Genomic DNA, 12,919 nt, shown 5'->3' with positions numbered 1-12,919 from the left:
GTCTGATTATAAAGAATTTTAACCATTTTACCCCCAAAAAGGAGGTACTGGTACGTTTCTCAAAAGCCATCCCTTTACCCCCATGGACGTACTGGTACGTCCTTGCAAAAAAATGCTATAAATTTTTTTTTTTTTCATATTTTTTATAATTTTTTGAGAAAATTCAGGCATTTTCCAAGAGAATGAGACCAACCTGACCTCTCTATAACAAAAATTAAGGCTGTTAGAGCAATTTAAAAAAATATATACTGCAAAATGTGCTGGGGAAAAAAATAACCCCCTGGGGGTTAAGGGTTGGAAATTTCCAAACAGCCTAGGGGTTAAAGGGTTAACATATATCTATCCCAATAACAGTCTTAAAATAATCTCTTCTGGCTTTTACTTCAACTTTTCCTCCAAACAGATTTTATGCATTCCTGCCCACACGAAATTTCCATGCAGTTCCGCGTCACGAAATATGCATGACCTTCGACCCAATTTCTGCAGGATATTTTTACAGAGAAATTTCCATGTCCATTTATTTCGCAAATATTGTGATGAATTTTACTCGCAGAGATAAGATTGCGTAGCAAACTTCAATAAAGATTCATACATTATTATTAGTTCAACATTACAGAACTAATGCAGAATTAAAAAAAATAAATAAATAAATAAAAAGTATTCAGAGCATAGAGAAAATATTTCATTTTACTAACAGATTGATATAGAACTAGCTTTTTATCCTTTAAATTTTTTCAATTGATTTATTTATTCTGTATTTTTCAAATGATTGGGTAATATAAACCCTCTATAAATGGCTTTCCTCTTAAATCATCTGTGCCTTCGTGAATAGTTCTATTCCTATAAAAGAGGCGTTCAACACAAGGTCGGGATCAAGCACTTCTGATTTTATAAATCTACCCGATTAATATGCTGAAAATTATAGTGACTATTCCCCGCTTATCTCTATTATGATTAAATCAAAGAGTTGTTTACTCATCCAGTACTTCCTAAAAACCAATTGAGTCCCTCTCCACGAATAGGAACTATGGACGTGCTACTCAAAGCAAATACTTCCAATAAGCCAATTGAGTCCCTCTCCACTAATAGGAACTATGGACGTGTTACTCAAAGCTAACAATATTCTTAGAATATTAGATTTCAGATTGGTTTCAGAGCCAAGAAGACTTCGAAGCAAATTATAAAGAATCCAATACTGTACTTTATCTAGACCTGAGCGAAACAACTCCAATAGATTACCCGAACGACGGAGCCCATATGCCATAGATTACCCGAACGACGGAGCCCATATGCCATAGATTACCCGAACGACGGAGCCCATATGCCATAGATTACCCGAACGACGGAGCCCATATGCCATGGATTACCCGAACGACGGAGCCCATATGCCATAGATTACCCGAACGACGGAGCCCATATGCCATGGATTACCCGAACGACGGAGCCCATATGCCATAGATTACCCGAACGACGGAGCCCATATGCCATGGATTACCCGAACGACGGAGCCCATATGCCATGGATTACCCGAACGACGGAGCCCACATGCCATGGATTACCCGAACGACGGAGCCCATATGCCATAGATTACCCGAACGACGGAGCCCATATGCCATAGATTACCCGAACGACGGAGCCCATATGCCATGGATTACCCGAACGACGTAGCCCATATGCCATAGATTACCCGAACGACGGAGCCCATATGCCATAGATTACCCGAACGACGGAGCCCATATGCCATAGATTACCCGAACGACGGAGCCCATATGCCATAGATTACCCGAACGACGGAGCCCATATGCCATAGATTACCCGAACGACGGAGCCCATATGCCATAGATTACCCGAACGACGTAGCCCATATGCCATAGATTACCCGAACGACGTAGCCCATGTCCCATAGATTACCCGAACGACGGAGCCCATATGCCATAGATTACCCGAACGACGGAGCCCATATGCCATAGATTACCCGAACGACGTAGCCCATATGCCATAGATTACCCGAACGACGTAGCCCATATGCCATAGATTACCCGAACGACGTAGCCCATATGCCATAGATTACCCGAACGACGTAGCCCATATGCCATAGATTACCCGAACGATGAGCCCATACGCCATAGATTACCCGAACGACGTAGCCCCTATGCCATAGATTACCCGAACGAGACAAGGGCTCGTTTCAGCCGAGAGAGAAAAATATGGAAGTATTGGCTGTTGCCTCTAATCAGTGTAGAGCCTCAGGAGGGGGACCATTATGTCCCTCACTCAGGAGTCATTTGGGAATATGGCCTTCCATTCTCTATTTCGTACAAAATTTCATGTATTTACGGTTGTTATATTTACCTTTGTTTTATGTGGATGTTTAATAGATGCGTTTTTTCTGCCATGCATATATGAAATGTAGGAGGTGACGTCATTAAGGAATATAGTATTTCGTCATTATCACCAGAAATTGATGTTCAGTGGCAGCTGAAGTTAGTAAATACACAAACATATTTCTCCAGCAAAAACAAAAACAAAAAAAAAAACAACAACAACAATAACAAAAATAACAACAACAACCAGAAAAAGCCCGAATCATCTTTGGGTCAAAATCCATCTGAAAAATAAATCCTCTTTTCCATGATCTATCATATAATATCAACTGAAATATATTCCACCTTTTTTTTTAATTTCCCAACAGACAAACTAATACATGCATAATCATCGAGTTAAAACTTCTCCTGTAAATTAAATAAAAGTAAATCAAGGAATAAAAGAAACACCTAAACGAACGACACAAATAATGTGTATCTAAGAATAACACACCACCAGAAATGAAAGAATCAAAAGGCCCAACCACTCACCTCAAACGACCCTGACTAACGACCAACTGCACCAGCCTCCATAGTTCCGTTGCTGTCTGAAATCGCAGGTGATTTGCCGAGCAATAATGCAAAGGGATTCCGGCAACAACATTGCATTTGGAATGATGGTCCCGAAATGTAGGTCAGCTGGGAAATAATATCGAAATACAACGTTCCCTGATACTCGATATCAAGCGTCGACTGGTTCCGATGTTTGCCCAAATCTTTAGAGATTTCCTTACGCCCAATTAACTTGATTTGATTACGAAGCTGAAGATAAATTGACACGTAAGTTGAGCACGTATTCAAACACGCCTCTTTACACTGGTTGGTTCCCTTCGGATTTGAGTTGGAAGGACGAATATCGGACGGGAGGAAGGTGGAAAGCAAGGGTTTGAAGAGGTTCCCATTTTCTTTTCTTAGGTTCCCATTTTCCTTTCTTAGATTTCACCCGTTTTCTATGAAATGTCTCGTTTTCTCTGAAAGGTATTCTCGATTTCTAAGAAAAGGCGAGACATCTATATTATCAACGGATTTCTTATGAAGATATAACCAGTTCACTAATAACTTTCCTGATTTCCTTATAAAATGTTAGGTTGAACTCAAGACCGATATATATCAGCCTTGGTTGAAGCCTAACTTTCGACTGCTTTCAAAATGGGTCCAAGTTGTTAGAAAACAATGTTCACCAAAAAAAGCGAATAATATAAGATTTTCTTTTATATTTCCTATCATATTAACCTTTCCCTTTGGGATTCCAACCGGCGTATGTTAAGTTAAAGGAACCATGAAACCGAGTACAGCTCTCTCTCTCTCTCTCTCTCTCTCTCTCTCTCTCTCTCTCTCTCCGTGTTGCTTTCGGATCATAGAGCTTTCAGTGGAAACCAGATGCAAACGAAATTGAGGTACAATTCAGGCTATTACAACACAACTGGTGAGGATAAAATAAAAGAAAAAAAAGAAATATATATAATATATATATATATATATATATATATATATCGAAAGGGAATAAAAAAGAAAGAAAAAAAGATATATCGAAAGGGAATAAAAAAATAAAACAAATAAATTGACAGGAAGGAAAAATACGGAAAATAAAATAAACTAAAAAGAATGGAGAAATGGGAAGAAGGGAATAAAAAATAAAACCAATGAACTGAAAGGAAGGAGGAAAATATACGAAAAATAAAAAACAATTTAAAGAGGAAAACAGGTCAAAAATCAATAAATGAAAAGGGATTGAAAAATAAAACAAATTAATAGAAAGGAAGGAAAAATACAATAAATATAATAAACAATTTAGAGAGAAAAACCGGTAAAAATCAAAAAATGGAAAGGAAATAAAAAATAAAACAAAATGAATTGAAAGACTGGATGGAAAATACGAAAAGGAAAATTAACAATCTAAAGAAATAAAAAAAAGGCAAATATATCATTTGGATCAATGAATTGGAAGACTGGAGGAAGAATGGAAAAAGGAAAATTAATAGCAATATAAAAGAAAAAAAAACAGGTCAAATATATCATTTGGAACAAATGAATTGGAAGACTGGAGGAAGAACACAAAAAGGAAAATTAATAATAAAAAAACCAGGTCAAATATATCATTTGGAACAAATGAATGGGAAGACTGGAAGAAGAATGCAAAAAGGAAAATTAACAATCTAAAGAAAAAAAAAGGTCAAATATATCATTTGGAACAATGAATTGGAAGACTGGAGGAAGAATGGAAAAAGGAAAATTAATAGCAATATAAAAGAAAAAAAAACAGGTCAAATATATCATTTGGAACAAATGAATTGGAAGACTGGAGGAAGAACACAAAAAGGAAAATTAATAATAAAAAAACCAGGTCAAATATATCATTTGGAACAAATGAATGGGAAGACTGGAAGAAGAACACAAAAAAGAAAATTAATAATAAAAAAACCAGGTCAAATATATCATTTGGAATAAATGGATTGGAAGACTGGAGGAAGAATGCAAAAAAGGAAAATTAACAATCTAAAGAAATACCGGGTCAACTATATCGAACAAATTAATTAAGAAGACTGGAGAAAGAATGTAAAAAGGAAAATTAACAATTTAAAGAGAAAAACAGGTCAAATATATCATTTTGAACAAATGAATTGGAAGACTGGAGGAAGAATGCAAAAAGGAAAATTAACAATTAAAAAAAAGGTCAAATATATTATTTGGAACAAATGAATTGGAAGACTGGAAGAAGAATGCAAAAAGGAAAATTAATAATTAAAAAAAAAGGTCAAATATATCCTTTGGAAAAGAAGAAACTAACAAAGCCAATATGAAATCTCTTCAGCATCGAATAAAAACGATTTCTTGGAAGATAAAAACTTCTGTAAGGAGAACCTTAATCTTCGAAATGAGAGAGAGAGAGAGAGAGAGAGAGAGAGAGAGAGAGAGAGAGAGAGAGAACATAAGCTCGTTACAACTCGTACAGCTATGGAAAGAATAATGATGGGAATAACACTACTAGACAAAAAAAGAGCTATATGGTTAAGATAGCAAACTAAAGGAGAGAGAGAGAGAGAGAGAGAGAGAGAGAGAGAGAGAGAGAGAGAGAGAGAGAGAGAACATAAGCTCGTTACAACTCATACAGCTATGAAAAGAATAATGATGGGAATAACACTACGAGACAGAAGAAGTCACACGGTTAAGATAGAAAACTAAAGAAGAGAGAGAGAGAGAGAGAGAGAGAGAGAGAGAGAGAGAGAGAGAGAGAGAGAGAGAGAGAGAGAGGACCATAATAATAATAATTATTATTATTATTATTATTTATTATTATTACTTGCTAAGCAACAACCCTAGTTGGAAAAGCAGGATGCTATTAGCCCTGGGGGCCCCAACAGGAAAAATTGCCCAATGAGGAAAGGAAAAAAAAATATTAAAATATTCTAAAAACAGTAACATTAAAATAAATATTTCCTATATAAACAATAAAAACTTTAAACAAAACAAGAGGAAGAGAAATTAGATGGAATAGTAACCTTCATAAGAACATAAAGGGAAGAAAAAAAAACGAAATTACTTTTTAGAGAGAGAGAGAGAGAGAGAGAGAGAGAGAGAGAGAGAGAGAGTCAGGAAAACAAACTAAATTACTTTTTTCGGAAGGGATCAAATATAAACGACTTTACTGTATTTACGAGAGAGAGAGAGAGAGAGAGAGAGAGAGAGAGAGAGAGAGAGAGAGAGAGAGAGAGAGACCATAAGATGCCCTTCAAAAGTACATAAAGTAAGAAAACAAAGAAACGAAATTGCTTTTTTCGGAAGGGAACAAATAAAAAACGTCTGTATTTTCTAGGAACATAAAAAACCTAAATTGGAACTCCTGCCGATTTAAGATATCTTTCCGCTGAGAAGAGACGACTATACCCAATTTTTTTTAGTGAGGCAGATTTGCACCGACTCGCAGCGGTGCCCTTTTAGCTCCGAAAAGTTTCCTGATTGCTGATTGGTTAGAATTATCTTGTCCAACCAATCAGCGATCAGGAAACTTTTCCGAGTTAAAAGGGCACCGCTGTGAGTCGGTGAAAATCTGCCTCACTAAAAAGAATTGACTATAGTTCCAGCTGTTAGCAAACGGGGATATGGAAAGACACATTCCAGGAGTCTCTACACCAAGGTTTAAATGAATTTTAACATTACCTTAGATACTGCTTTTTATCTTAGATTAGAAAAACTTTTCCAATTTTCCTCAAATTTTCTCGAGCACACTATTCTATCATGTTTCTCTAACTCTTGTTTTGGTAGTTTTTATAGTTTATATAGGAGATATTTATTAGAATGTTGTTACTCTTCTTAAAATGTTCTGTTTTCCTTTCCTCACTGGGCTATTTTCACAGTTGGAGCCTCTGGGCTTATAGCATCCTGTTTTTCCCTTGAAACCATGCAAATTACCTCGAAATAAGGTATTTACCTCAAAAGTTTAAACCCACTCCCGGAGAACGTCTGCACTATATATCCTATCATGAAAATATTATTTTTCGTTTTTGTAATTTTCGTATATCTGGTAAAATAAAAAACATAAAATATCAAATTAAGGAAAACCTTTATGGTAATGAGAAAACAGGTATATACACATTACATTTAGATGTATACATTATTATAAATTTTCTATTTCTTTAGTCAGAAGAAACAAATTTAAAAATAACCTAATTATTTCGAAAATATGACGTCATAAAAATAAAGGAGTCATCAATAGACTAGGAAAAGTACATAAAAAGTTAAAACATTTCACTTAAAAGCATAATATGAGCTCAAAGTTGAATATCTCGTAAAATGTAAATTTAAATAAATCTATTAACTGAAGTCTGATTATTTAGTAAAATAATTGTATAAATACTTTTTGAAGTCATAGATTTTATTGAAAATATAATTAATAACAAATTGGAAGCGATGAAAAATCTTTTTTTTTAAATGATTATATTTTATCATAAATAAAAATTTATTTGTATGACAAATTTTCAATCTTGTAGAAATATCCAAAACTCAATTCTCTCAATATAATTCTTTAAGTCATTACAGGATTTGATGGTAATTTCTTAACCAATTCAATACGAAATTCTAAAATTTAAGTAAATTTATTTTTTTTTGACAAATTTTCAATCATGTTGAGATATTAAAAATTCAATTCTCAGTATAATTCTTAAAGTCATTACAGGATTTGAAGGTAATTTCTTAACCAATTGGATATGATATTGCAAAATTGAAGTAACTGAATAAATAAAAAAAAAACTCAATTAATTGTCTCAATATATTAAAGGTCATAACTGGATTTGAACGTAAATTTCTTAACCAATTCCATAAGACATTCCAAAATTAAAATAAATGGAAAAAAAAAATATGAAGCAAAGATTAAATTAACTTCATAAAAAAATATATATCCACAAAAATCCAAAAACTACTCCCCTCTTTCAAAAGTAATTAAAGTAAATCTCATTAAGGCATATGGCAAGGTAATCTTATACATACATACATACATACATACATACATACATACAGAAACTATGAGCACCATTCAGCCGCCAGGCAGCAGAGAGAGCGAAAGCGGAAACTGAATAAAGTAAGACAAGGACTTTTTTGTCTTCTTTTTTTTTCCTGGGCTTAGATTTCGCTACACAAAAGGCAAGTGAAGGATGAGAGGTAGTTCACCCACAAAAGATGCCTTTTTAATGTACATACGAGACACGTCTAGGCGGAAACGCTTACAAGGAACGGTGGGAAATTCACGGTAATTAGGATGGATATATATATATATATATATATATATATATATATATATATATATATATATATATATATATATATATATATATATATATATATATATATATATAGATATAAATAAATAAATATATATATATATATATATATATATATACAGTATATAAATATATATATATATATATATATATATATATATATATATATATATATATATATATATATATATATATATATATATATATATATATAATATATATATATACACTATTTACATATAAATATATATATATATAAATATATACATATATAAATATATATATAAGTATATATATGTATATATGTAAATATATATATATATATATATATATATATATATATATATATATATAGTGTGTGTGTGTGTGTGTGTGTGTAAATGTTTGTTCTTTTGTTCATTTGAGAGAGAGAGAGAGAGAGAGAGAGAGAGAGAGAGAGAGAGAGAGAGAGAGAGAGATCAACAATATTCTAGACAAGACACTCTTACAGGATTGCCTTATTCAACCAAATCACATTATCAGAAGGTAGAAAAAATCTTTTTATTTCCACTACAAAATCAAATCCGAAATAGAAATACAATGAAATCAATTCTTTTCACAATCCAAATCAAATCAAATAAATGCTAACACAGCATTACTGAACGTGTGTCCAGCATATCATAAGTTTTCAAGCAAAGACGGAAAAACAAAGAACGGAAAAAGCTGCGGGAACTTCAAAAGTTCAAAGTTGGAGCAAATGTTTTCATGTTGACCAGGCTGACATGAGTCTTTTTATAGTTTATATATGACATATCTGTTTTTGATGTTGTTAATAGTTTATATAGGACATATCTATAGTGACGTTGTTACTGTTTTTAGAATGATTTATTGTTAATATGTTCTCATCATTTATTTATTTCCTTATTTCCTTTCCTCACTGGGCTATTTTTCCCTATTGGAGCCCTTGGGCTTATAGCATCTTGCTTTTCCAATTAGGGTTGTAGCTTGGCTAGTAATATTATCAATAATACTAATAATAATTTATTTGCATTTATTTATATAAATACATATATTTATTGTCACATTTTTTTCATCATATAAGGAGGAATAGCGATAAATATCACGATAATGAAAAAAGTGTAGGAGAAATTTAATTATAGTATCTTTAATCTGTTGCTTCAAAACAAAAATAAATAAAACGAATTTGTTATAAGTTTAACAGTGTGGATAGCTCGACAAAAAAACTGAATATTTATCATCATCATCATCATTAATTGGTCCTATGTTAAGCTTATATAGGAATATTCATAATATTAGATTAATATTTTCAATGGATTTTCCGGTTCTTAATAAACAATTAAGAAAATCATATAGATATCAGTAACCTTAAATCAATCATCTTTCTCATCAGAGAAATGAAGCCATTTGTGGAATATAATTCCCAATTTCAGCTGCCACATGCGGTCTTTCCTGACCATCCAAAGCAAAACAAAATCCTAGAACTGCCTCGTCCCGACGAAGCGGCTCCAGTCTAGTCTTCCATTAGAGCTCTTTCCAGATCTAACGTTCATCCAAAGCAGAAGAAAATCCTAGAACTGCCTCATCCCGACGAAGCGGCTCCAGCCCAGTCTTCCATTAGAGCTCTTTCCAGATCTAACGTTTTCCAGCCGAATAAATCCCTGGAAGACCAGGACCAACAAGAAATTGTTTTTCGGAAAAAAGTTCCTTTAATAAAACCGAATCGTGTCCACCGGTCTCTCAATTAATGTAAAACGTGACGAAATGGATCCGAGGAAAGTCGAAGCGAAGAGATGGAAATGCCTTACGCTATTAGATCTAAAATCCAGGCTTTTCTAAGGGAGAAAAGACCTTAGAGTCACAACAGTTCAGACACTATCATGCCCCTAACCACGCCAGGCGTCATTCAATCTATAGGATACAAAATGACGGGAATGGATGTTATTCAGCGGGAAGGGAAAAAAAGATCCAATTAGAATAAAAGGCTGGAGGCTCTCTCCTTCCAAAAAGCATTGTTCGTTTCTCCAGATGCATCGTTCAAAAACGTACCTGAATTCGATTGCCAATGACAATTATTAGGCTTTGAATTCAGGACGGAAACTCTGTTTCTACTTTTGTCTCGAATTATACCTGTTGAGGCTGTATAATCAGAAGGGGGTTTAACAATGAAAAAATATATATAAAAATAAATGAAACGCAATGAGAACATGTACAGTGACCCATATATCCATATACAAGTAAATAAAGTTATCTTTATGTATGCAAGTTTTATATATATATATATATATATATATATATATATATATATATATATATATATATATATATATATATATATACATATATATATATATATATATATATATATATATATATATATATATATATATATATACATATACATATACACACATATATATACATATATATATACACATTTATACATATACATATACACAAATATATATACATTATATATATACACATACATATACATATATATATATATATATATATACATATACACATAAATATATAAACATATACATATATATATATATCAATATACATATATATATATATCAATATAAATATATATATATTTATATTGATAAATATATACAATTAGGTAGTAGGTTGATCAGGGCACCAGCCACCCATTGAGATAATACTGCTAGAGCGCTACTGGGTGCTTTGTCCGCCCAGATGGATCTTTCTCTCTGGTTACGACTCATTTTCCTTTTGCCTACATACATATCGAATAGTCTGGCCTATTCTTTACATATTCTCCTCTGTCCTCATACACCTGACAACACTGAGATTACCAAACAATTCTTCTTCACCCAAGGGGTTATTGCACTATAATTGTTCAGTGGTCACTTTCCTCTAGTTAAGGGTAGAAGAGACTCTTTAGCTATGGTAAGCAGCTCTTCTAGGAGGACACTCCAAAATCAAACCATTGTTCTCTAGTCTTGGATAGGGCCATAGCCTCTGTAACATTGTCTTTCACTGTCTTGGGTTAGAGTTCTCTTGCTTGAGGGTACACTTGGGCACACTATTCTATCTTATTTTATTTTTCTTTCGCTTGCATTTTTAAAGTTTTTAATAGTTTAGATATGAAAGATATATTTCATTGGTGTTACTGCTCTTAAAATATTTCATTTTAAACGTATATTACTTCTCTTTTAGTTTCCTTATTTCTTTTCCTCAGTGAGCTATTTTCCCTTTTGGAGCCCTTGGGCTAACAGTATCCTGTTTTTCCAACTAGGGTTGTAGCTTAGCAAGTAATAATAATAATAATAATAATAACAATAATAATAATAATAACAATAATAATAATAATATCAACAACGATTATAATAATAATAATAATAATAATAATAATAATAATAATAATAATAAAAACGATGATAATAATAATAATAATAATAATAATAATAATAATAATAATACCATTCATCATAATTAAATGGTCAAAACATATACGATAAAACGATAAAAAGTAAATCAAGTGTAAACTACACATCATAATAATAAACTTGATAACAAGGACATATAACTCTAAATAAGTCATTAACATAATTGATTGAATCCTTTCACAGTAAGGTTTAAAGGTTTAAAGGCCGCTCATGAATGGCAGAGGCAAGGGACAGTGACATTGCCCTATCAAGCAGGACAATACCCTAGACCTAGAGGCTGACCTTGTATACATATGATCAGCGTCCAAGGCCCCTCTCCATCCAAGCTAGGACAAAGGAGGGCCAGGCAATGGCTGCTGATGACTCAACAGATAGAGCTATAGGCACCCACAAACTCCCTGTACTATGGTCAGCGCCCAAGCCCTCTCTCCATCCAAGCTAAGACCAAGGAGGGCCAGGCAATGGCTGCTGATGACACAACAGATAGACCTATAGGCTCCCACAAACTCCCCCATACTTAGCTCACAGGGATGGTGAGGTTACAGCGACCAAAGACGAGTTTGAGCTGGACTCGAACCCCAGTCTGGAGTTCACCAGTCAAGTTCACGAGAATAGTTACAGATGGCTTCAAATTGCTGGAACCTAGATTTAAGTCTACTTTAGGCTCTAGAGCCTTTAAATATGTGGCCCCGAGAAAATATAATAAGCTCCCACGAAACATTCGAATGATTGTAGACATTAAGACTTTCAAGAGGAAACTGAAGACTTTCTTATTTCATGAGTCTTTTGACAGTGACGATTTAAAGTAAATGAACAATACGCGATATGAAACGATAAATACTCTGAACGAGCAAGGTAAAACGACAGTGGAGGTCCTGTAGAGAGTGGGGCTCCCCTGCTGTATGGGACCGGGGGTTCCCCTGCTGTATGGGACCAGGGGCTCCCCTGCTGTATGGGACCGGGGGTTCCCCTGCTGTATGGGACCGGGGGCTCCCCTGCTGTATGGGACCGGGGGCTCCTCTGCTGTATGGGACCGGGGGCTCCCCAACTGTATGGGACTGGGGGCTCCCCTGCTGTATGGGACCGTGGGTTCCCCTGCTGTATGGGACCGGAAAAGCAGCCATCAAAGTAAGTAAAGTAAAGTAAAGATGTTACCACATCGGCCACGACAATTCTTTTGTCGTGTCTCTCACTACATTTGTACTTCTTTTCACTCCCCTTTTGATGGAGCCATTACGACTCGTGACAACTAGTAACTACCCTCGTAAATAGCACCTGAACCCCGATAATTGAGACATTCCACATAAAACACACTTTTTTCACAGATTATATACACATTTCTTCTCGTTATGGTCACACCAAATAG

At 34.0% G+C, this 12,919-nt stretch overlaps 1 protein-coding gene across 1 annotated transcript in view; it reads left to right on the top strand.

The window, feature by feature from the left end:
* Positions 1-12,555: 12,555 nt before the first annotated feature.
* Positions 12,556-12,919, top strand: part of LOC137641267 (nipped-B-like protein B) — a 3,756-nt gene continuing 3,392 nt past the window's right edge. Inside the window, exon 1 of the mRNA XM_068373697.1 lies at positions 12,556-12,681. Coding sequence (XP_068229798.1) covers positions 12,556-12,681 — 126 coding nt within the window. The remainder of the gene's footprint in view (positions 12,682-12,919) is intronic.

The sequence above is a fragment of the Palaemon carinicauda genome, chromosome 1 (assembly GCF_036898095.1).
Source record: "Palaemon carinicauda isolate YSFRI2023 chromosome 1, ASM3689809v2, whole genome shotgun sequence".
Lineage (NCBI taxonomy): Eukaryota > Metazoa > Arthropoda > Malacostraca > Decapoda > Palaemonidae > Palaemon > Palaemon carinicauda.
This window is presented reverse-complemented; position numbering and strand designations above follow the sequence as displayed.